The 22,225-nt window shown below is 38.6% G+C and overlaps 3 protein-coding genes across 12 annotated transcripts; all 3 read left to right on the top strand.

Annotated features, from left to right (window-relative positions):
• The first annotated feature begins 7,562 nt into the window (after positions 1–7,562).
• Positions 7,563–11,274, top strand: LOC125511421 (replication factor A protein 1). Of its 10 annotated transcripts, XM_087521201.1 has the most exons (11): positions 7,563–8,158; positions 8,524–8,693; positions 8,789–8,809; positions 9,132–9,211; positions 9,300–9,409; positions 9,491–9,569; positions 9,648–9,774; positions 9,844–10,001; positions 10,076–10,370; positions 10,478–10,738; positions 10,813–11,274. In XM_087521201.1, exons 4-11 carry the CDS (start codon positions 9,186–9,188, stop codon positions 11,149–11,151), a joined length of 1,395 nt encoding a protein of 464 aa, XP_087377327.1. In that variant the 5' UTR covers positions 7,563–8,158; positions 8,524–8,693; positions 8,789–8,809; positions 9,132–9,185; the 3' UTR covers positions 11,152–11,274. The 10 variants fall into 10 exon arrangements, with proteins under 10 accessions (XP_087377327.1, XP_087377330.1, XP_087377326.1 ...); XM_087521204.1 differs by having other exon boundaries at positions 8,789–9,225; XM_087521200.1 differs by having other exon boundaries at positions 8,789–9,211.
• A 1,980-nt stretch (positions 11,275–13,254) lies between these two features.
• LOC147991225 (uncharacterized) lies at positions 13,255–15,179 on the top strand. The gene is made up of 3 exons (XM_087538577.1): positions 13,255–13,308; positions 13,542–13,603; positions 13,688–15,179. The coding sequence occupies exons 1-3, from the start codon at positions 13,255–13,257 to the stop codon at positions 15,177–15,179; spliced, it is 1,608 nt and encodes a 535-aa protein (XP_087394703.1).
• Positions 15,180–16,118: 939 nt separating this feature from the next.
• On the top strand, positions 16,119–19,215 carry LOC147991226 (uncharacterized). Its single transcript, XM_087538578.1, has 2 exons — positions 16,119–17,843; positions 18,895–19,215. The coding sequence occupies exons 1-2, from the start codon at positions 16,119–16,121 to the stop codon at positions 19,213–19,215; spliced, it is 2,046 nt and encodes a 681-aa protein (XP_087394704.1).
• Positions 19,216–22,225: the final 3,010 nt, after the last annotated feature.

A 22,225-nucleotide genomic window follows, 5' to 3' on the forward strand; every position in this document is an offset into this window, starting at 1 on the left:
GTATTCCTTCGGGGTTACGGTTTCAATAACATTGGTTTCAACATTTATGGGATTACGTGAGATATAATGTTTGATTCTTTGACCGTTTACCACCTTCGGATTTGTGCCTTCGAAGTTGTTGATTTTTATAGCACCGGAACGGTAGACTTCCTCGATAACGTAAGAACCTTCCCATTTAGAGAGAAGTTTTCCTGTAAAAAATCTTATACGAGAGTTGTATAGCAATACATAATCACCTACATTAAACTCACGCTTTTGTATCCTTTTGTCATGCCATCTTTTAACTTTTTTTAAACAACTTGGCATTTTCATAGGCTTGGGTTCTCCATTCATCAAGTGAGCTAATATCAAATAACATCTTCTCACCGGCAAGTTTAAAATCATAATTAAGTTCTTTAATAGCCCAATAAGCCTCGTGTTCTAGTTCGAGAGGTTAGTGACATGCTTTTCCATAGACCATTTTATACGGAGACATGCCCATAGGATTTTTATATGCAATTCTATAGGCCCATAATGCATCATCTAGTTTCTTGGACCAATTCTTTCTAGACCTATTAACAGTCTTTTGCAAAATTAATTTGAGTTCTCTATTACCCAATTCTACTTGACCACTAGACTGAGGGTGATAAGGAGATGCAATTCTATGATTAACATCATATTTAGCAAGCATTTTACGGAAAGCACCATGAATAAATGTGAACCACCATCAGTCATTAAATATCTAGGGACTCCAAATCTTGGAAAAATAACTTCTTTAAGCATTTTAATAGAAGTGTTATGATCAGCACTACTAGTTGGAATAACTTCTACCCACTTAGTAACATAATCGACAGCAACTAATATATGTGTATATCCATTAGAGGAAGGAAAGGGTCCCATATAGTCAAAGCCCCAAATATCAAATGGTTCAATTACGAGTGAATAGTTCATAGGCATTTCTTGACGTTTACTAATATTACCGATTCTTTGACATTCATCACAAGATAAGACAAACTTACGGGCATCCTTGAAGAGAGTAGGCCAATAAAAACCAGATTGCAGTACCTTATGTGCAGTTCTATCTCCAGCATGGTGTCATCCATAAGCTTCGGAGTGACACTTGCGTAGGATCTGTTCCTGTTCATGCTCAGGTACACAACGTCTAATAACACCATCCAATCCTTCTTTATAAAGATGTGGGTCATCCCAAAAGTAATGCCTCAAATCATAGAAGAACTTTTTTTTTGCTAGTATGTGAAACTAGGTGGTATAAACTTAGCAACAATGTAATTAGCATAATCAGCATACCATGGAGCAGTATGAGAAGCATTTATGACATTTAATTGCTCATCAGGAAAGCTATCATCAATAGGTAGTGGGTCATCAAGCATATTTTCTAACCTAGACAAGTCGTCTGCAAAGGGGTTCTCAGTTCCTTTTCTATCAATAATATGCAGATCAAATTCTTGTAGCAAGAGAATCCATCTAATAAGTCTAGGTTTAGCATCTTTCTTTTCCATAAAATATTTAATAGCAGCATGATCAGTGTGAATAATTACTTTAGAATCAACAATATAAGGTCTGAACTTATCACAAGCAAATACAACTGCTAAGAATTTTTTTTCAGTAGTAGCATAATTCTTTGAGCATTGTCTAGAGTTTTACTAGCATATTGAATAACATTTAGTTTCTTATCAACTCTTTGTCCTAGAACAACACCTACAACATAATCGCTAGCATCACACATAATTTCAAAGGGTAAATTCCAATCAGGTGGCTGAACAATAGGTGCAGAAATCAATGCTTTCTTAAGTATTTCAAATGCTTCTACGCAATCATCATCAAAGACAAATGGTATATCTTTTTGTAATAAATTAGTCAGAGGCCGAGAAATTTTTGAGAAGTCCTTAATGAATCTCCTATAAAAACCGGCATGACCAAGGAAACTTCTTATACCTTTGATGTCCTTGGGACATGGCATCTTTTCAATAGCATCAACCTTGGTTTTATCAACTTCGATGCCTCTTTCAGAAACTTTATGCCCCAAGACAATACCTTCATTAACCATAAAGTGGCACTTTTCCCAATTCAAGACAAGATTAGTTTCTTCACATCTCTACAAAACTCGATCAAGGTTGTTCAAGAAATCATCAAAAGAAGATCCATAGACGGAAAAGTCGTCCATGAAAACCTCACAAATCTTTTCACAAAAGTCAGAGAATATAGCCATCATGCATCTTTGAAAGGTAGCAGGTGCATTACATAAACCAAAAGCCATACGTCTATAAGCAACAGTACCAAAAGGGTATGTAAAAGTAGTCTTTGATTGATCTTTGGCTGACACAGGTATTTAAGAGAAACCAGAATAACCATCTAGAAAGCAAAATTGTGTATGTTTGGACAATCTTTCTAGCATTTGATCGATAAAAAGGTAAGGGGTAATGGTCTTTTTAGTAGCCTTATTTAATTTGCGGAAATCAACTACCATCCTATAACTTGTAATAATTCTTTGAGGAATCAATTCATCTTTATCATTAGGAACAACAGTAATACCTCCCTTCTTAGGGACATAATGGACAGGACTTACCCACTGACTATCAGCAACGGGATAAATTATACCTGCCTCAAGGAGCTTTAGTATCTCCTTTCTTACCACTTCTTTCATTTCAGTATTCAGCCGGCGTTGATGATCATGAACTGGTTTAGCATCTTCTTCCAAATTAATTTTATGTTGACATAGAGTGGGACTAATGCCTTTAAGATCATCAAGAGTATACCCAATAGCAGCACGGTGCTTCTTCAGAGTTTTCAATAATCTCTCTTCTTCATGTTCTGAAAGGTTAGCACTAATAATAACAGGATATATCTTTTTCTCATCAAGATAAGCACATTTAAGAGTATCAGGTAACGGTTTAAGCTCAAACACGGGATCACCCTTGGGTGGAGGAGGATCCCCTAGGATTTCAACAGGTAAATTATTTTTCAGAATAGGTTCCTGTTTAAAGAGTACTTCATCTAATTCCCTTCTTTCATTCATAAACATGTCATTTTCATAGTCTAGCAAATATTGTTCTAAAGGATCACTAGGAGGTACGACAATAGAAAAAAGACCAATAATTTCATCCTTACTAGGTAATTCTTCTTCACGGTGTTGTCTACTAAATTTAGAGAAATTAAATTCATGAGTCATATCATCTAAACCGACAGTAACAACATCTCTTTTGCAATCTATGGTAGCATTAACAGTGTTTAAGAAGGGTCTACCAAATATAATGGGACAAAAGCTATCTTGTGGGGAACCAAGAGCAAGAAAATCAACAAGATATTTAGTTTTCCCACACAATACTTCAACATCTCTAACAATTCCCATTGGTGAAATAGTATCTCTATTGGCAAGTTTAATTGTGACATCAATATCTTCTATTTCAGCAGGTGCAATATCATGCATAACTTCTTGGTATAAGGAATAAGGTATTGCACTAGCACTAGCACCCATGTCACATAAGCCATGATAACAATGATCTCCTATTTTAACAGAAATAATAGGCAAGCCTACCACAGGTCTAGGTTTATCTTTATCGCGGGGTTTAGCAATTCTAGCAGTTTCATTACAGAAATAAATAGCATGCCCATCAATATTATCAGACAAGAGATCTTTAACAATAGCAATATTAGGTTCAACTTTAACTTGCTCAGGAGGTGTATATGTTTTAATATTGCTTTTACGGACTACAGTTGAAGCTTTGGCATGATCCTTTATCCTAACAAGGAAAGGTGGTTTCTCAACATAAGAAGTAGGAACAATAGGATCATTATAAATGATAGTCTTTTCTTCAACTTTAATAGGTGCAGCTACTTTTACTTCTATGGGAGGATGATATTTAAACCACTTCTCCTTGGGGAGATCAACATAAGCAGCAAAAGATTCATAGAAAGAAGCTACTATCTCAGAGTCAAGTCCATATTTAGTGCTAAATTTACAAAAAATATCGGTATCCATAAAAGATTTAACACAATCAAAACTAGGTGTCATACCTGACTCCTTACCATTGTCTAGGTCCCAATCTTCAGAGTTGCGTTTAATTCTTTCCAATAAATTCCATTTGAATTCAATAGTCTTCATCATAAAAGAGCCAGCACAAGAAGTATCAAGCATGGTGTGATTGTTACCAGAAAGCCGAGCATAAATTTTTTGAATAATCATTTCTCTTGAGAGCTCATGATTGGGGCATGAATATAACATTGATTTAAGCCTCCCCCAAGCTTGAGCGATGCTTTCTCCTTCGCGAGGCCAAAAATTATATATATAATTGCGATCACGATGAACAAGATGCATAGGATAAAACTTCTGATGAAATTCCAATTTCAATCATTTGTAATTCCAAGACCTCATATCATCACATAGCCTATACCATGTCGATGCATCTCCCCTCAAAGATAAAGGGAAGACCTTCTTCTTAACAACATCTCCGGGTACACCTGCAAGCTTAAATAATCCACAAACTTCATCCACATATATCACAAGTTCATCAGGATGTTTTGTTCCATCTCCTAAAAAAGGATTAGCTAGCAGTTTTTCTATCATACCCACAGGAACTTCAAAGCAAGCATTTTCATTTTCATTTTCAGTAGGTTCAATAGGTTGAGGAGCAACTCTTTGCTCTACTGGTCGGGGTGAAGATACCCCGAACAAGCCCCTCAGAGGATTACTTTCCATAGTAACAAGTGACAGTAAATTTCAGCACACTATATAAATTTTTCCTTACCAAATTCTACCAACCAAAGGTGCTTCACTCCCCGGCAACGGCGCCAGAAAAGAGTCTTGATGACCCACAAGTATAGGGGATCTATCGTAGTCCTTTCGATAAGTAAGAGTGTCGAACCCAACGAGGAGCAGAAGGAAATGATAAGCGGTTTCCAGCAAGGTATTCTCTGCAAGTACTGAAATAAGTGGTAACAGATAGTTTTGTGATAGGATAATTTGTAACGAGCAACAAGTAACAAAAGTAAATAATGTTGGGGAACGTAGTAATTTCAAAATTTTCCTACGCACACGCAAGATCATGGTGATGCATAGCAACGAGAGGGGAGAGTGTTTTCTATGTACCCAACGCAGACCGACTGCGGAAGCGCTGACACGACGTAGAGGAAGTAGTCGTACGTCTTCACGATCCAACCGATCAAGTACCGAAACTACGGCACCTCCGAGTTCGAGCACACGTTCAGCTCGATGACGATCCCCGGACTCCGATCCAGCAAAGTGTCGGGGAAGAGTTCCGTCAACACGATGGCGTGGTGACGATCTTGATGAACTACAGCAGCAGGGCTTCGCCTAAACTCCGCTACAGTATTATCGAGAAATATGGTGGCAGGGGGCACCGCACACGGCTAAGGAATAGATCACGTGGATCAACTTGTGTGTCTCTGGGGTGCCTCTGCCTCAGTATATAAAGGAGCCAAGGGGGAGGGGGGCGCCGGCCAGGAGGAGGGCGCAGGAGGAGTCCTACTCCTTCCGGGAGTAGGACTCCCCCCCAATCCTATTCCAACTAGGATTCCCAAGGGGGGAAAGAGGGAGAGGGGGGCCGACCACCTTCTCCTAGTCCTAATAGGACTAGGGGAGGGGGGAGGTGCGCAGCCACCTTGGGCTGCCCCTTTATCCTTTCCACTAAAGCCCATTAAGGCCCATATGGCTCCCGGGGGGTTCCGGTAACCTCCCGGTAACCCGGTAAAATCCCGATTTCACCCGGAACACTTCCGATATCCAAATATAGGCTTCCAATATATCAATCTTTACGTCTCGACCATTTCGAGACTCCTCGTCATGTCCGTGATCACATCCGGGACTCCGAACAACCTTCGGTACATCAAAATGCATAAACTCATAATATAACTGTCATCGTAACCTTAAGCATGCGGACCCTACGGGTTCGAGAACAATGTAGACATGACCGAGACACGTCTCCGGTCAATAACCAATAGCGGGACCTGGATGCCCATATTGGCTCCTACATATTCTACGAAGATCTTTATCGGTCAGACCGCATAACAACATACGTTGTTCCCTTTGTCATCGGTATGTTACTTGCCCGAGATTCGATCGTCGGTATCCAATACCTAGTTCAATCTCGTTACCGGCAAGTCTCTTTACTCGTTCCGTAATACATCATCTCACAACTAACATATTAGTTGTAATGCTTGCAAGGCTTATGTGATGTGTATTACCGAGAGGGCCCAGAGATACCTCTCCGACAATCGGAGTGACAAATCCTAATCTCGAAATACGCCAACCCAACATCTACCTTTGGAGACACCTGTAATGCTCCTTTATAATCACCCAGTTACGTTGTGACGTTTGGTAGCACCCAAAGTGTTCCTCCGGCAAACGGGAGTTGCATAATCTCATAGTCATAGGAACATGTATAAGTCATGAAGAAAGCAATAGCAACATACTAAACGATCGGGTGCTAAGCTAATGGAATGGGTCATGTCAATCAGATCATTCAACTAATGATGTGACCTCGTTAATCAAATAACAACTCATTGTTCATGGTCAGGAAACATAACCATCTTTGATTAACGAGCTAGTCAAGTAGAGGCATACTAGTGACACTTTGTTTGTCTATGTATTCACACATGTATTATGTTTCCGGTTAATACAATTCTAGCATGAATAATAAACATTTATCATGATTATAAGGAAATAAATAATAACTTTATTATTGCCTCTAGGGCATATTTCCTTCAAATAAAGTGCAGCAAGATGGCCCAATCCTTTTGTAGCAAAGGACAAGCCTGGACAAACTCTTATATGATGTAAAGCGCTCCCGAGGACACATGGGAATATCGTCAAGCTAGTTTTCATCACGTTCATATGATTCGCGTTCGGTACTTTGATAATTTGGTATGTGAGTGGATCGGTGCTTGGGTGCTGCCCTTACTTGGACAAGCATCCCACTTATGATTAACCTTTATTGCAAGCATCCACAACTACAACAAAAGTATTAAGGTAAACCTAACCATAGCATGAAACATATGGATCCAAATCAGCCCCTTACGAAGCAACGCATAAACTAGGGTTTAAACTTTTGTCACTCTAGCAACCCATCATCTACTTATTACTCCCCAATGCCTTCCTCTAGGCCCAAATGATGGTGAAGTGTCATGTAGTCAACGTTCACATAACACCAATAGAGGAGAGACAACATACATCTCATCAAAATATCGAACGAATACCAAATTCACATAACTACTAATAGCAAGACTTCTCCCATGTCCTCAGAAACAAAAGTAACTACTCACAAAGCATAAACATCTATATCTATACCTATACTAATTAGCGACTCCCTAATAATTCCCACGTTAATTAGAAAATAAAAGCCGTACATCTAATGATGGGACCGAGTTATTACGGTCTAGATTAACCCATACAATTTGCGGCTGAAAAAATTAAGTTTGCTTATTAAACAGACTGATTCACAAAGCCCAACATCATTCGACGGCTGAGTCAGAAGAAAAGGCCCATAGCGCTCTGAGTAAAGGCCCGTAGCGCTCTCCACCGTATCTTCCATTACCAAAAAAAAGAGAGACCCGGCCCCGTTCACAAAAAATGAGACCGCATAATCTCTTTCTCAATCCCATCTCTCTCTCTCGAACTCCCAGGTCTCTCCGCATCTCCCCATGATGACCAGATCCATGTCTCTCAAATTGGATCAAGGAATTTGGGCATGGATCCCTCTCTCAATCACGTCTCTCTCTTTCTCACAAACTCTCAGATCTCTTCTCTCCTCACCTCAAATTGCAGCAAGGACTCTTTTATCCTCACCTCAAATTGCATCAAGAACTCTTCTATCCTCACCTCAAATTGCAGCAAGGACGTTGGGGCGTGGATCTCCTGCGCTCAACGAGGTTATCGCACTAAAATTATTTTCCTCATGTGGATCAGGTTCCCCTTCTCACAATGATTTTTTTTCTAGATTGGATTAAAAAAAATCTAAGTATTCAATTTCAAATCTAATCTTCTCAGGTATGCTCTTTGGATACGTCACGGAGATCGGCTCGGGGCAGAACTAAGCCCATTAGGCTAGCTTATAAATTAAGCCTGCAGCCTAACATAGACCATCTCAAATCAAGGAGGCTCTGTTCGTTGTCAACATCGTCATTGGTCAGATTCTCCTATTAGGTGCGACGGTTGCCTCTGTTCAGCTGCTTTTCACCCAATTTTTAGATGATTATTTTTTCTGTTGGTTCAATCACATTGTTAGGCTTTGCACTTACTATGTCATACAAACTAATCTTTCTTTCTGATTATTCTGTTCGTTGTCAACATCGTCATTGGTCAGATTCTCCTATTAGGTGCGACGGTTGCCTCTGTTCAGTTGCTTTTCACCCAATTTTTAGATGATTATTTTTTCTGTTGGTTCAATCACATTGTTAGGCTTTGCACTTACTATGTCATACAAACTAATCTTTCTTTTCGATTATAAAGTCTTTGATTTGGCTAAGACTATAACAAGCTCTAATCTTCAAAATTGTGTTCGCTTACAGGTCAAATTCTTTTGTTTTCAATTGAAACAATGGCATACGATATGCTCGATGCGATTAACAATGGGAAGGATTCCTGGAAAGTGAAGGTCAGAGTAATTAGGCTATGGGACGCCATTAACCTCAATAACAATGAACTAATTAGCCTTGACATGATACTGCTTGATGAACAGGTCAGTTTATTGGTAAAAGGATTTTTTTTCCAACATAAATAGGTCACTATGATTTAAATACCAATGCATCTTCTCGCTGCATTATAATGTTTCAGGGCACTATGATACATGCCAAGGTAATAAAACATATGGTTAACAAATTCAGGCTATTGATCCAAGAAGGTTTAGTCTACATGATAGCAAATTTCAAGGTTACATCTGCCATGAATTTCCGTCCAGTTGAAGACGATAAGATTATTAACTTCTTGCACACAACAAAAATTCAAGAGATTAAGGGACTTAAAAATATCAAAATAGCAGAACAAAGTTTCATGTTTTGTAGTGTTGAAGTTCTTTCCACAAGAGATGGCCAGAGGATGTACTTATCCGATATGATTATATTTGTTTAAATTATTAACTTGAATCTTCACCGCATATTAACACCATCTTATTTAGCAGATGTCATTGGGGTAGCAAGTTATATAGGGAATATTGAAGAGACGGAGACAACTCATGGGATTTCCAAGATTCGAGATATTGTACTTAGAATTGAGTAAGTACACTTAAATAAAATTGTATGAATAAAATATCATGTCTGCTCATAGTCATATCTATTGGAATATACAGGGATCAAAAAGTTAATATTAGACTGTGGGGTAATAAGGTCGACCAAATTGATGAAGATTCTATGGGACGTGTTGTCATAGTAACATCAACAACTGTCAGAAAACTGAAAGGTTTGTATTTATATCAATCAAGGGTAAGTAGTGTTATGCATGTATTTTTTGTATTCGAAATTTAATATCAAGTGCTTGCAGAGTACTCGCTGTCATCTACAGGTGCGACCAAAGTATATATCGATTTGGATATCCCTGAAACAGCTGAGCTCCAAATGAGGTGCAACCATTTTTCTGCAATAATATGAAGAAATCCTATTTAGTCATGTACATAGATACTTACCTCATGCGAAAATAGGTATTGCTTGGAAGATGATATCATAGAGGAAACAGGGCCAGAAGCCCAAGCAATTCAAGAACAAATGCTCTATAACAGAAAGACACTAAGAGAAATAACTGAAATTGCATATGAATCTGAAAAACAGGCATTTATGATTAACTTTTAAATTCTTTTTTCATATGTTTTATGTGCTAATTTAACCTACGATGGACAGGAAAAGTTCTATACTGCAGAAGCAACCATTAAGTCAATTGATACATCAGATGAGTGGTATTACATAGGATGCGGCAAATGTAACAAAAAACTACAAAAAGAAGGGAATCATTTCTACTGTCCAAAATGTGAGAAAGAACCTGAGAAGACATGTCCAAGGTAAATTCGATAATATCTCATGTTTTAGGTAGTAATTTATCCTCCACTTACCAGATGTGTCATTTTGTTACTAGGTACAAACTTAAGCTAGAGATATGTGATCATACTGCAACAACAACTTGCACCATGTTTGAGACAGAAGCAAAAAAACTGATTAAGCAATCTGCAAGATTCTTGATAGATAGGGATGACTGTGATATCCATGAGCAGGCAGAAAAATTTCAGAAAATATGTGGGCAGAGATTGATTTTTCAGTTCAGACAGAATGACTATAATTTCAAGTACGGTTACCAAGATTACACTGTTCATAGAATATTTTTTATGGACTCTGAAGAAGATTCATCAGTACAACACGTTAATGTTGAACAGGTATCGTCTATTTGTACTACGATGCTCCATAACATTTTGTATATGTGCATGCCATATTTTACAATGAATGTTTATGGAAACTAACTCAATTTATCATGTTTTTGTAGAACACTACGAAGGGCACTAAAAAGTCTAACACTAGAAACACATGTCGCGTTGTACATTCTGATGAAGAATCAGAAGAGGATAGCCAGGAGAAAGATGAATGCAAATTGAAGGAATCTAGCCCCAAAAGAAAGCGTACAATAAGCATTACTGAAGACGAAGATTCCGAAAGAGATGGAACTGAGAATTATTCAAAGACCAGCATAAGGCTTACTGGTGTTGATAAGGGATCTAAGAAGAAAGGAATTCAGAATGATAACCATGTAAGTTTCTTGATGCATTTTCATGTTCTTTCATAGTTGTTGTACACCTCTCTAACTGGTATAAATGTTCGCAGGAGCAAGTGAACAAATTATCACTTTCAAAAACTATAAAGCAAGAATCAGAGGATGATGAACTCACTATTGACCAGACTAAAAGGGGTAGGAGACGGAGCACAAGTCGTGCTGCACATCTTGACGATGAATCAAAAGCTGAAGGTAGTCAGGAAATAAACAAGTCCAAGTCTATGGAATCAAGCCCCAAGAGGAAGCGTGTTGTACGCAAATGCGCCGGTGTTGATCAGGAGCACAATGATTCAAGGCCTAAGACAAGGCTTAGTTGTGTCGATAAAAAATCACTGAGCAAAGGCATTCAGAAGTCTGGTGTATTAAGGACTCGAAAGACAAGTCGCTAATTAGTGGAGATCCGTTAATTTAGGATGTAGTACAATAGATGGGAGCATCACATTTGTACTTTATGTGAACTTCGTCATTGTTTAAGATATTTTTAATAAACGTAAAGGCATACCTTTGTGTTAGCAAGTTATTATTCTCTCTATTATTCAGAAGTAAATGTTTGGTGTAATTCTGAATAGTCTAAAACAATTCAATCTTAGTTACCTTAGTTGCTTGCTATATGAAGAAAGCATGACAGCTAAAAGAACAATTTTGTGGTTCATGGTTGAGTCCATATTTGATTCTGTTGTAGCATTTGATCGCCAGCATCAGGAACTGATTTCTCTTCGTAAGTGCATCCCTTTTAATTAGAAACAGCTGATTTCTCTCCGTAAGTGCATCCCTTTTAATTAGAAACAGCAGTAGAGTTTCTCCATCCCGTTCGCCAAATTTGTACCAGGTGCCAACTCTGGTAGGAATTGATCAGGGTGCTCTCTTCATATGTGCTAGCCTCCCCAAGCTAGCCGGTGGAGGAATTGATCAGCTACCCTTTTTTACATGGATCAGATAGCTTTTTGGTACGACTAACCTCCCTACAGAATCAATCAATTTGTTTGCTTTGCTAGCTTGGTTGGGCACACACGTTTACAGAGGAGGTTCTGAGTGCAAATTCAGTGATTTCCTGAAGTCAGTTTTCAGCTTGACATGGGTTGCGTATATAGAGATTTCTCATACACTAAGCCTGGGGCATAACCAATTCTACCTGTCACCCTAGCGTACATAGAGATTTCTCATACACTAAGCCTGGGGCATAACCCATTCTACCTGTCGCCCTAGCTCTGACGTACATGCTCCAGTCCGCACTGCATTCCGTCTTGCCATCTAGCCCTATCATGCGTGGCCGACCATGACTCAAGTTTAGATTGGAACTAAATATTGGTTTTTCCATGAAGACATGTAGATAGTTCTGGATGGTTAAACACACGGATAGAAATATGAATGAAATACATAGACTATACGTGTACGGATGGTTAAACACACGGATAGAAATTTGAATGAAATACATAGACTATACGTGTATGGAACGGAGACGTGCATGTATAAGACATACAGCGCTAAGACTAACTGCTCAGATCTAAACGTACGCGTGACAAATTCTACACAACAAAATCCACTTATCTCTCTTTTGGTAAAATATAGTATCAAGTCAATTCGTCGACATCGCCGCCGATCACATCCTTCATCCCGGCAAGACATCACCTCTGATCTCATCCTACATCACGTACAGGCGATAATTAATCCTTACACGGCAAGCAGTAAGGAGCGGATAGGTTGTGTGCCAGTACTTGCAGGTATTCATTACCAACTTCCACTACTATATGCATCAACTATGTAATCTCATCACATATGCTTTGTTAATTGCAACTACAGAGAAATTGATGAACAAACATCAAAATTAGTTTGCCAATTACAAACCATATAGTATGTCCTCTGCTTAAAAGGTAATAACACATGTACATGATCTACAATTCTTTGTTGGCATACTATCAGTAGGAGAACAAGAATATTTCCAGGAAACTGATTGATCCAGACAACATCCTTCAAAACAATGTGGTACCTGACATGTGTACATTAAAATTATCGTCAGCAACTCAGAATTTCCGGACAAGTAAAATAAGGTGCTTACAAGATGTCCTCACTATCATGTACTGCTTACATACTTTGTGATAACCCCGACGAGGAATAAAATTCTAAGAAAGTTAAATATGATTGGATTTCGACTATCAATATGATACTAGCCCATCCAAGTGCACGGGTCAACTATCAAAATACTTGATACTCTTTGCATGTTGTTGTTCTTGGACAAAATGCTTACATTTTTCCCTCATATTTTTCAGGATTAACTACCTGCAGTCAGCATGCGTCGAACTCGCAATGGACTTGACAAAAACAACAATAGGTATTCGTTACCACAATATAAAAACAATTTTATACCCATTAATTTACCTAGATTTTAAAATGGCACCAAAATCTAATGCAGCAATGAAAGACCTGACAAAGCAACCTCCAAACTTGCCACTCTACAATCTAATGATAATCAACCAGACATCATTAGAGCAGCAATGAAGGATGCTGCACGGAAAAGGAAAGAAATACTTCAGCAGAAAAGGAATCAGGTGCTTATAAGATGTCCTCACTAGCATGTACTTAATTTTTTTTGTGATGTTCCCAATGAGGAATAGATTTTAATTTCTACAGTCAAGGTTAAATATTCAGTGAGAAATATCACATGGGGTACATGCCAGATCTTTGGCTCCAGAAAGGAAATACTGTTAACTTCCATATACTTAATTCTATCTGCATGTTGTTGCTCTCAAATAAAGCGTTACAATTTTTTCCCTCATTTCAGGATTCACTAGCTGCACTCAACTTGCGTCGAAGTAACGGTGGACCAAATCAAAACAACAGAAGGTATTCATTACCCCAATACCAAAAAATAATTATATAGACATTAATTTACCTGGATTATTCAAATGATACCAAAATATAATGCAGCAATATATTGGGTGATCAAACAATACAAATACCTGAGCAAGGAACCTCGCAGCTTGCGACAGTAGAATCTAATGATAGTCAATCAGATATTATCAAAGCAGCAACGAAGGAAGCTAGACGAAAAAGGAAAGAGATACTCCAGCTGAAAAGGGAAAGGAAACGAATAAGGACAGAAAAGGACAATAATGGCTGTGAAGTATCAAATATAGCAAAGGATGTCACTCAAGTTTCAAATTTGGGAAAACCAAATTGCGTTTGTGAATTTTGCAATGCCATTATGTGGCATGGAGAGAGAAGCACAAACACACGTAACATCACAGTTCCAAAATTTGGTCTCTGCTGCAAGGAAGGGAAAATTAAATTACCACCACTGAAGCAAGCTCCGTTGTATCTCCGACAGCTACTACGTTACAATGAAAGAGGAGAGTCATCCAATTTTCGCCAGAACATCAGGTTGTACAACTCCATGTTCGCGTTCACTTCAATGGGAGGAAAGGTTGACTATGAAATTAATAAGCAGACACCTGGACCATATGTTTTCCGTTTGAATGGCCAAAACTACCATCAGATTGGCACTTTACTTCCTAAAGATGACGTGACGAAACCAAAATTTGCCCAATTGTACATACATGACACAGAAAATGAAGTGCATAACAGGATTACTGCATCAACTTCAATGGAGAGTAAGACAAAGCCAGATGAAAACATTGTCAAAGGTCTACTAGAGATGCTAGATGAGCACAATGTTTTAGTCAAATCGTTTCGTATGGCAAGGGACAGGTTCGAAAACCGAGATATTAAAGATGTAAGACTAAGATTGATCAACAAAAGGTCAAAAGATGGACTACAATACAACCTCCCATCTGCCTCAGAAGTTGCAGCACTAATTATCGGGGAACAAGATGGAGAAAATAATGAATTTGATATAATAATTGAGACCAAAGACAGAATGTTACAGAGGATTTCAGAGTTTCACCCAAGCTATATGTCAATGCAATACCCCTTGCTTTTTCCATATGGAGAAGATGGGTTCAGACCAGAAATAGAGTATCAAAAAAAGAGAGGCGACAAGTGTAAGAGAAAGTATGTAACAATGCTGGAGTTTTATGCATATCGCATCCAACAACGTCTTAACCAAGCAACAACCTTGCAAATGAGTGGACGTTTGTTCCTACAGTTCTTAGTTGATGCAGCAACGTGCATTGAACAATGGAGACTAAATTGGTACAGGACAAACCAAGGTAAGCTGAGGACAGAACTATACAGAGGACTGCATGATGCAATAGAAAATGGAGATACACGAACTGAACAAGTTGGCCAAAGAATCATACTACCCTCAACATATAATGGTAGCCCTAGAAATAAGCAGCAAAACTACCAAGATGCCATGGCGATTTGTCCTTGGGCTGGCTATCCTGATCTCTTCATCACTTTTACATGCAATCCGAAATGGCCGGAAATACAGGATATGTTGGATCTGATTCCAGGCTAGAAACCTGAAGATCGTCCAGACATTGTTGCCAGAGTATTCATGTTAAAACTGAAGGAACTTATGTATGACATAAAGAACGAGAAGTGTTTTGGACAAACAATTGCGAGTAAGTTTACCAACCAACTACAGATTTACTATTGCCTAGATGATTGTCCAAAATCATTTCTTCTAAAATTTCTTTACTTGCATGCAGTTGTCTACACGATAGAGTTCCAAAAAAGAGGCCTCCCTCATGCACATGTACTGGTGTTTCTACATCCAGATGATAAAGATCCCAGTCCTTCCCAGATCGACAAAATCATATCAGCCGAAATTCCTGACAAGAATAGTGATCCAGATGGGTATGAAGCAGTGCAAAATTACATGATACATGGTCCTTGCGGTCAAGCACACCCAAAATCACCATGCATGGTCGATAAAAGTTGTGCCAAACATTTCCCCAAGAGTTTTTGCACTGAAACTACAATAGATGAAGATAACTATCCAGTATATAGAAGACGAGATGATGGCAATACTGTGGACAAAAACGGAGTGAAGCTAGACAATAGATTTGTTGTGCCATACAATAGAAACATACTGGTCAAGTATCAAGCCCACATAAATGTTGAATGGTGCAACAGATCAAGGTCTATAAAGTATTTATTCAAATACATCCACAAAGGAGAAGATCGAACAACTGTATTAATAGAAACAGAAGAGCAACAAAGAGAAACAAGAGGTGGCAAATTAACAAACAGGGACGACGAAATCAAGAGATACCTTGATGCTCGGTACATTTCTGGATGTGAAGCCGCATGGCGCATATTTCAGTTTCCTCTTCAGTATAGAGAGCCTGCGGTTGAAAGGTTACAATTTCACCTAGAAAATGAACATGTTGTGGTATTCCCAGACTCGATGGATTTAGATAAAATCATATATCGGCCTAACATAGAAAAGACTATGTTCACAGAATGGATGACAGCCAACCAATTGCATGAGGAAGCTCGCAGTTTGACGTATGCACAGTTTCCAACCAAATGGACTTGGCATGCAAAAGAGAAAGAATGGAGGAAAAGACGTGGTGGTAAAAAAACCATAGGCAGGATTTACTATGCACAACCAACAAGCGGTGAAAAATACTACTTGAGAATGCTTCTAAATACCGTGAAAGGATGCAGATCCTATGAAGAAACCCGAACAGTTGATGGGGTTGTATATCCAACATACAAATCTGCATGTTATGCTCTTGGGCTACTTAATGACGACAAGGAGTGGGATGACTGCATCAAGGAAGCATCCCATTGGGCCTCTGCTCCTCAAATGCGCCAACTTTTCTGCACAATACTTTTATTTTGCGAGGTGACTGATCCTGCAAAGTTGTGGCAAACAAACTGGGAGTTACTATCTGAGGACATCCAACGTCGGCAAAGAAGAATACTCAATTTTCAGGCCCTAGAACTCAACTCATTGCAAATAAAGAGCCTCCTCTTGGCAGAGATCGAACACCTATTGGCTAAAGGTGGTAAGTCCCTCAAAGATTTTCCAGGAATGCCACTACCAGATAGTTCGATTCTTCAAGATATAAATAATAGATTAGTAAATGAGGAACTAAACTACGATAAAGATTCTTTAAGAATAGAGCACACAGAGTTACTACAAAAGCTAAATCAAGATCAGAGGATGGCTTTTGATGTTATAATAGAATCAGTTAGCAGCAGTCGTGGAAAACTGATTTTCGTTGATGGACATGGTGGAACTGAAAAGACATTTCTGTGGAAAGCAGTCATGACAAAATTAAGATCCGAAGGAAAAATAGTTCTAGCAGTAGCTTCAAGTGGTATAGCAGCACTTCTTTTACACGGTGGAAGAACAGCTCATTCAAGATTTCACATTCCGCTCAAAATCACAAACGAGTCGACATGCAACATCAAGCAAGGAACATTTCTCGCGGAACTAATAAAGAAAACTTCACTGATAATATGGGATGAAGCACCTATGACACACAAGCACTGTTTTGAGGCACTAGACAAGAGTTTGAGAGACATACTTCGATTCACAAATGAGGATGCCGAGCATAGACCGTTTGGAGGAATGACAGTAGTCTTGGGAGGTGACTTCAGACAAATCCTACCAGTTATACCAAAGGGGAAAAGGGAACATATCATTTCGGCATCTATAAAGAGATCCTACCTATGGAAGAACTTTGAGGAGTACCGACTCACAGAAAATATGCGTCTGAATTCATCCGAAGGTAGTCCAGAAGAGAAAGCAAAGACAGCTGAATTTGCAAACTGGATACTAAACATCGGCGATGGCACAACAACAACAATAGATGATGAAGACTGGGTTAGCATCCCAGAAGACCTTATTTTAAATAAAGGAGATGACCCAAAAGCATCTATAGTTAATAACACATACCCTGAATTACACAACAAGTACACTGATAGAACATACCTAGAGGAAAGAGCGATCCTGTGCCCAAGGAACGAGACTGTTGACCAGATTAACACCTACATCATGAGTCAAATTCCTGGAGAAGAGGTAACCTATCTCAGTTCAGATACAACATGCAAGGCAATGTCTACGGTGGAAGACGAAGATATGTTGTACCCAACTGAATTTCTAAATAGTCTAACATTTTCTGGAATACCAGATCATGAACTGAGGCTGAAAATAGGATTACCAGTAATGCTTATGAGGAACATCAATCAAAGTGCAGGACTTTGCAATGGGACAAGACTAACAATAACATAGCTAGGAAAGCGTTTCATCGAAGGCCAGGTCATAACAGGTACTAACATTGGTGACAAAGTTTACATCCCACGAATTATTATGTCACCAAGTGATTCAAAATGGCCTTTCATTCTGAAAAGGAGACAATACCCAATATCAGTGTGCTTTGCTATGACAATAAACAAAAGTCAGGGGCAATCTCTCAAAAAGGTTGGACTCTACTTAGAAAGGCAAGTGTTCACACATGGCCAACTCTATGTTGCAATGTCAAGGGTTACCAGCAGAAATGGATTGCGGATACTTATATCAGATGAAGAGCGTCCATCCGACAAGGTTGCAAAAAACATTGTTTACAAGGATATATTATAGATATTTTTTAAATAACTAGAAATAGAAGTTAAGAACAAATACAAACATTCTTAAATGACCAAATATAATATGTTGCAGACATAGCAGCCTTTTTTTCTGGAAAGACATAGCAGCCTTATCTGTTTTAAATTTGTTTTTAAAATTGTTTTAAATGGTTATCTCTGAAATATTATATTTGTCAGCAAGGTACTTCTCTCTGCATTTACAGGTAAACAAAAATATGCGAGCAAGGGCTAACAACTGATTTGACAAGATTAATACCAGTTATATATGTATGCATTAGGGACGTGGCTCTAAAGTTACAGAGCCATTGAAGAACCAAGATCATTTTCTCAATTACTATAAAATTTCTTTCTTACATAGCCTACCAGTCATATCCAATTTCACAAATAATAAAAAATACTGGAACAAGTAATTTCGTAGCTGCATCTGCCAGCAATTTCCTTGATGGCTCCTCTACCATCGTCTCTCAAGTACACTTTACAGCAAGATGCAAACATAAGCTGCTCAAATTTATTTAATACAAAGAGGAGATGGTAAGGCAAAGGGAGATATGCACCTGTTCGTGCAAACGCACAGTAAAGAGGAAAAGATGCATACTGAATGGATAAGATAATGCCACTTTCTTTGGTAGATGGATAGGAGTTGCCGGCGCTGCTGCTGCATGAGGAAACTCCGCTCAGCAACGCGGGCGCCGGAGGAGATTGCAGCTTCGGCCGAGACGGCGTACCACACCGCAAAGGGGAACGGCCAGATGGCCGGCGCTCCGGCCGGCGATGTGATGCGATTCGCCGGGGAGGACTATAGAAGGTTAATGATGCACGCACTGTCCATGAGATCCACAGGCGAAGCCGCTCTCATGGCGCCGGTCAGAGGGGCGCGCACTAGACACGACGGCAGCGCCGACCGCGGCCGCCGAAACCCGCCGCTCATGCTACCAAAAATCTGTAACTAATAAAAATGCGCACATCTAAATGGACATTAGCCACAGTGTAACTCATACAGAAAATACAATTTCTATTTCAGTTGACTATATGGGACCAATTTTAGTAGTAACTAACAAAAAAAGAGTAACGAAAATCAGGATAATTATTTTTATCTTCCTGGCTATTTTATTTTAAATGGACATCACAACTCCCTACAAATAAACTACGGTTAAAATACATCCAGTTCTGCGTCAAGTAATTCCAAAAAAAAAGAGTATATTACACAAAACGAAACTCATAAAAAGAAAATACAAATGATAGTAAAATCTAATTGTTGATTATACAATTTACCCAAGGAGTTTTCGAAGGAGTTATAGAATTGATCGTGCAAAGTAGTAAGTTTAGGGATATATGATAATATTTTTAATTTTAATCTCAAGAAAAAACATTTAAAAATTATGGTTTCTCAAAATAACATACTTAGCACCCATATTTATATCCAACAGTACATCCATTATGGCCACAAAAAATCATAGCAAAAAAACAGAAATCATAGCAAAATCTAATTGTGTAGCATACAATTCACCAAACAAGTTTTTGAAGAAGACCTAGAATTGATCGCTATCAAGCAAACTACTAAGGTTAACAAATATCCTAATTTCAAGTTCAATCTCAAGGAATAAATTTATAAAAAAACATTGTAGCTTCTCAAAAGAAAAAATTTAGCAATCTTTATATCCAAGAGTACGTCATTGAGACCATAAATAACCATGCATTGCCTTTCATGAAAGTTTATGTTTTACCCCACAATAAATATGCTAGCCCGTGCAACGCACGGGTAGACGACTAGTGTTCATAATCAGAGGGGTATTAATATGCATATATGATCTAAACATATGATATTCCACCAATTAAACCAACTAGCATCAACTACAAGGAGTAATTAACACTACTAGCAACCTACTAGCACCAATCCCGGACTTGGAGACAAGAATTGGATACAAGAGATGAACTAGGGTTTTGAGGCGAGATGGTGCTGATGAAGATATTGATGGAGATTGCCCTCTCTCGATGAGAGGAGCGTTGGTGATGACGATGGCGATGATTTCCCCCGTCGGGAGGGAAATTTCCCCGGCAGAACAGCTCCGCCAGAGCCCTAGATTGGTTCCGCCAAGGTTCCGCTTCGTGGCGGCGGAGTTTCGTCCGAGAAGATGGCTTATTTTTTTCACATCGAAAGACTCCATATAGCAGAAGATGGCCATCGGAGGGCCACCAGGGGGCCCAAGAGGTAGGGGGGCGCACCCAGGGGGTAGGGCGCGCCCCCCACCCTCGTGGGCAAGGTATGGCCCCCTGGTGAGTTTCTTCTGCTGAGTATTTTTTTATATATTTGGAAAACATCTTCTGTGAAGTTTCAGGACTTTTGGAGCTGGGCGGAATAGGTCTCTAATAATTGCTCCTTTTCCAGCCTAGAATGCCAACTGCCGACATTCTCCCTCTTTATGTAAACCTTGTAAAATAAGAGAGAATAGGCATAAGTATTGTGACATAATGTGTAATAACAGCCCATAATGCAATAAATATCGATATAAAAGCATGATGCAAAATGGACGTATCAGGTACTTATGATGAAACTACCTCTATGCCTAATACTACTGTGCCACTTAGTGATTTCCTTGATGAACAAATTGCTAGGGCTAGAGAAATTGAAAATATTGAATCTGATGATACTGATGAAAGTGATGATGAAGAATCACTTGTTATTCCTAAGGGTTATGTTTTTGATCAAGAAGCTTCTTTCGCTATTTTAGCTTGCAAAAATAGAAATGAACTAAAAAGGTTATTAGCTAAATGGAGTAAGCAATCTCTAAGTGCTAGAATGAAACCTGACCCTGCTTTTGCTACTTCACCTATCTGTGTTACTGATAAGGATTATGAATTCTCTGTTGATCCTGATATAATTACTTTGGTTGAATCTGATCCTTTTCATGGTTATGAATCTGAAACTGTTGTGGCACATCTTACTAAGTTGAATGATATAGCCACCCTGTTCACCAAAGATGAGAGAACTCGTTACTTTTACATCCTCAAAATATTTCCGTTCTCATTAAAGGGTGATGCTAAGATATGGATTAATTTTCTTGATCCTGGTTGTGTGCGTAGTCCCCAGGATATGATTTATTACTTCTCTGCTAAATATTTCCCTGCTCATAAGAAACAAGCTGCTTTAAGGGATATATATAATTTTGTGCAAATTGAAGAAGAGAGTCTCCCACAAGCTTGGGGGAGGCTTCTTCAATTACTTAATGCTTTGCCTGATCATCCTCTAAAGAAAAATGAAATACTTGATATTTTTTATAATGGACTAACCGATGCCTCCAGAGATTACCTGGATAGTTGTGTTGGTTCTGTTTTCAGGGAAAGAACACCGGATGAAGCTGAAATTTTATTAAACAATATGTTGACAAATGAAAATAATTGGACACCTCCGGAGCCAATTCCTGAGCCTATTCCTAAACCAACTCCGAAGAAGAGGGGTATTCTATTTCTCATTCCTGAAGATATGCAAGAGGCAAAGAAATCTATGAAAGAAAAAGGTATTAAAGCTAAAGATGTTAAGAATTTACCTCCTATTGAAGAAATACATGGTCTTAATTTACCACCTGTTGAAGAAACATATAATCCAAATCCTTCTCCTATTGAAGAAACTCATGGTCTTGATAACCCGACACAGGTAGTAAAGGTAAATTCTCTCTATAGATATGATAAAGCTGAAATCCCGTTTACTAAATTTGCTAGCCCATGCTTAGATGAGTTTGATAAATTTATGGCTAAGCAAGAAGACTTTAATGCTTATTTTGGTAGACAATTGAAATACAATTCAAATATGCTTGAACACTTGGGTGATTATGTGGCTAATGTTAAAGGTGAACTTAAACTTATTAGTAAACATGCTTCTATGGTTACCACTCAAGTAGAACAAGTACTTAAAGCTCAAAATGATTTGCTCAATGAATTGAATAGTAAAGGTAATGATAATGT

The sequence above is a fragment of the Triticum urartu genome, chromosome 1A (assembly GCF_056163025.1).
Source record: "Triticum urartu cultivar PI428250 chromosome 1A, HENAU_Tu73, whole genome shotgun sequence".
NCBI lineage: Eukaryota > Viridiplantae > Streptophyta > Magnoliopsida > Poales > Poaceae > Triticum > Triticum urartu.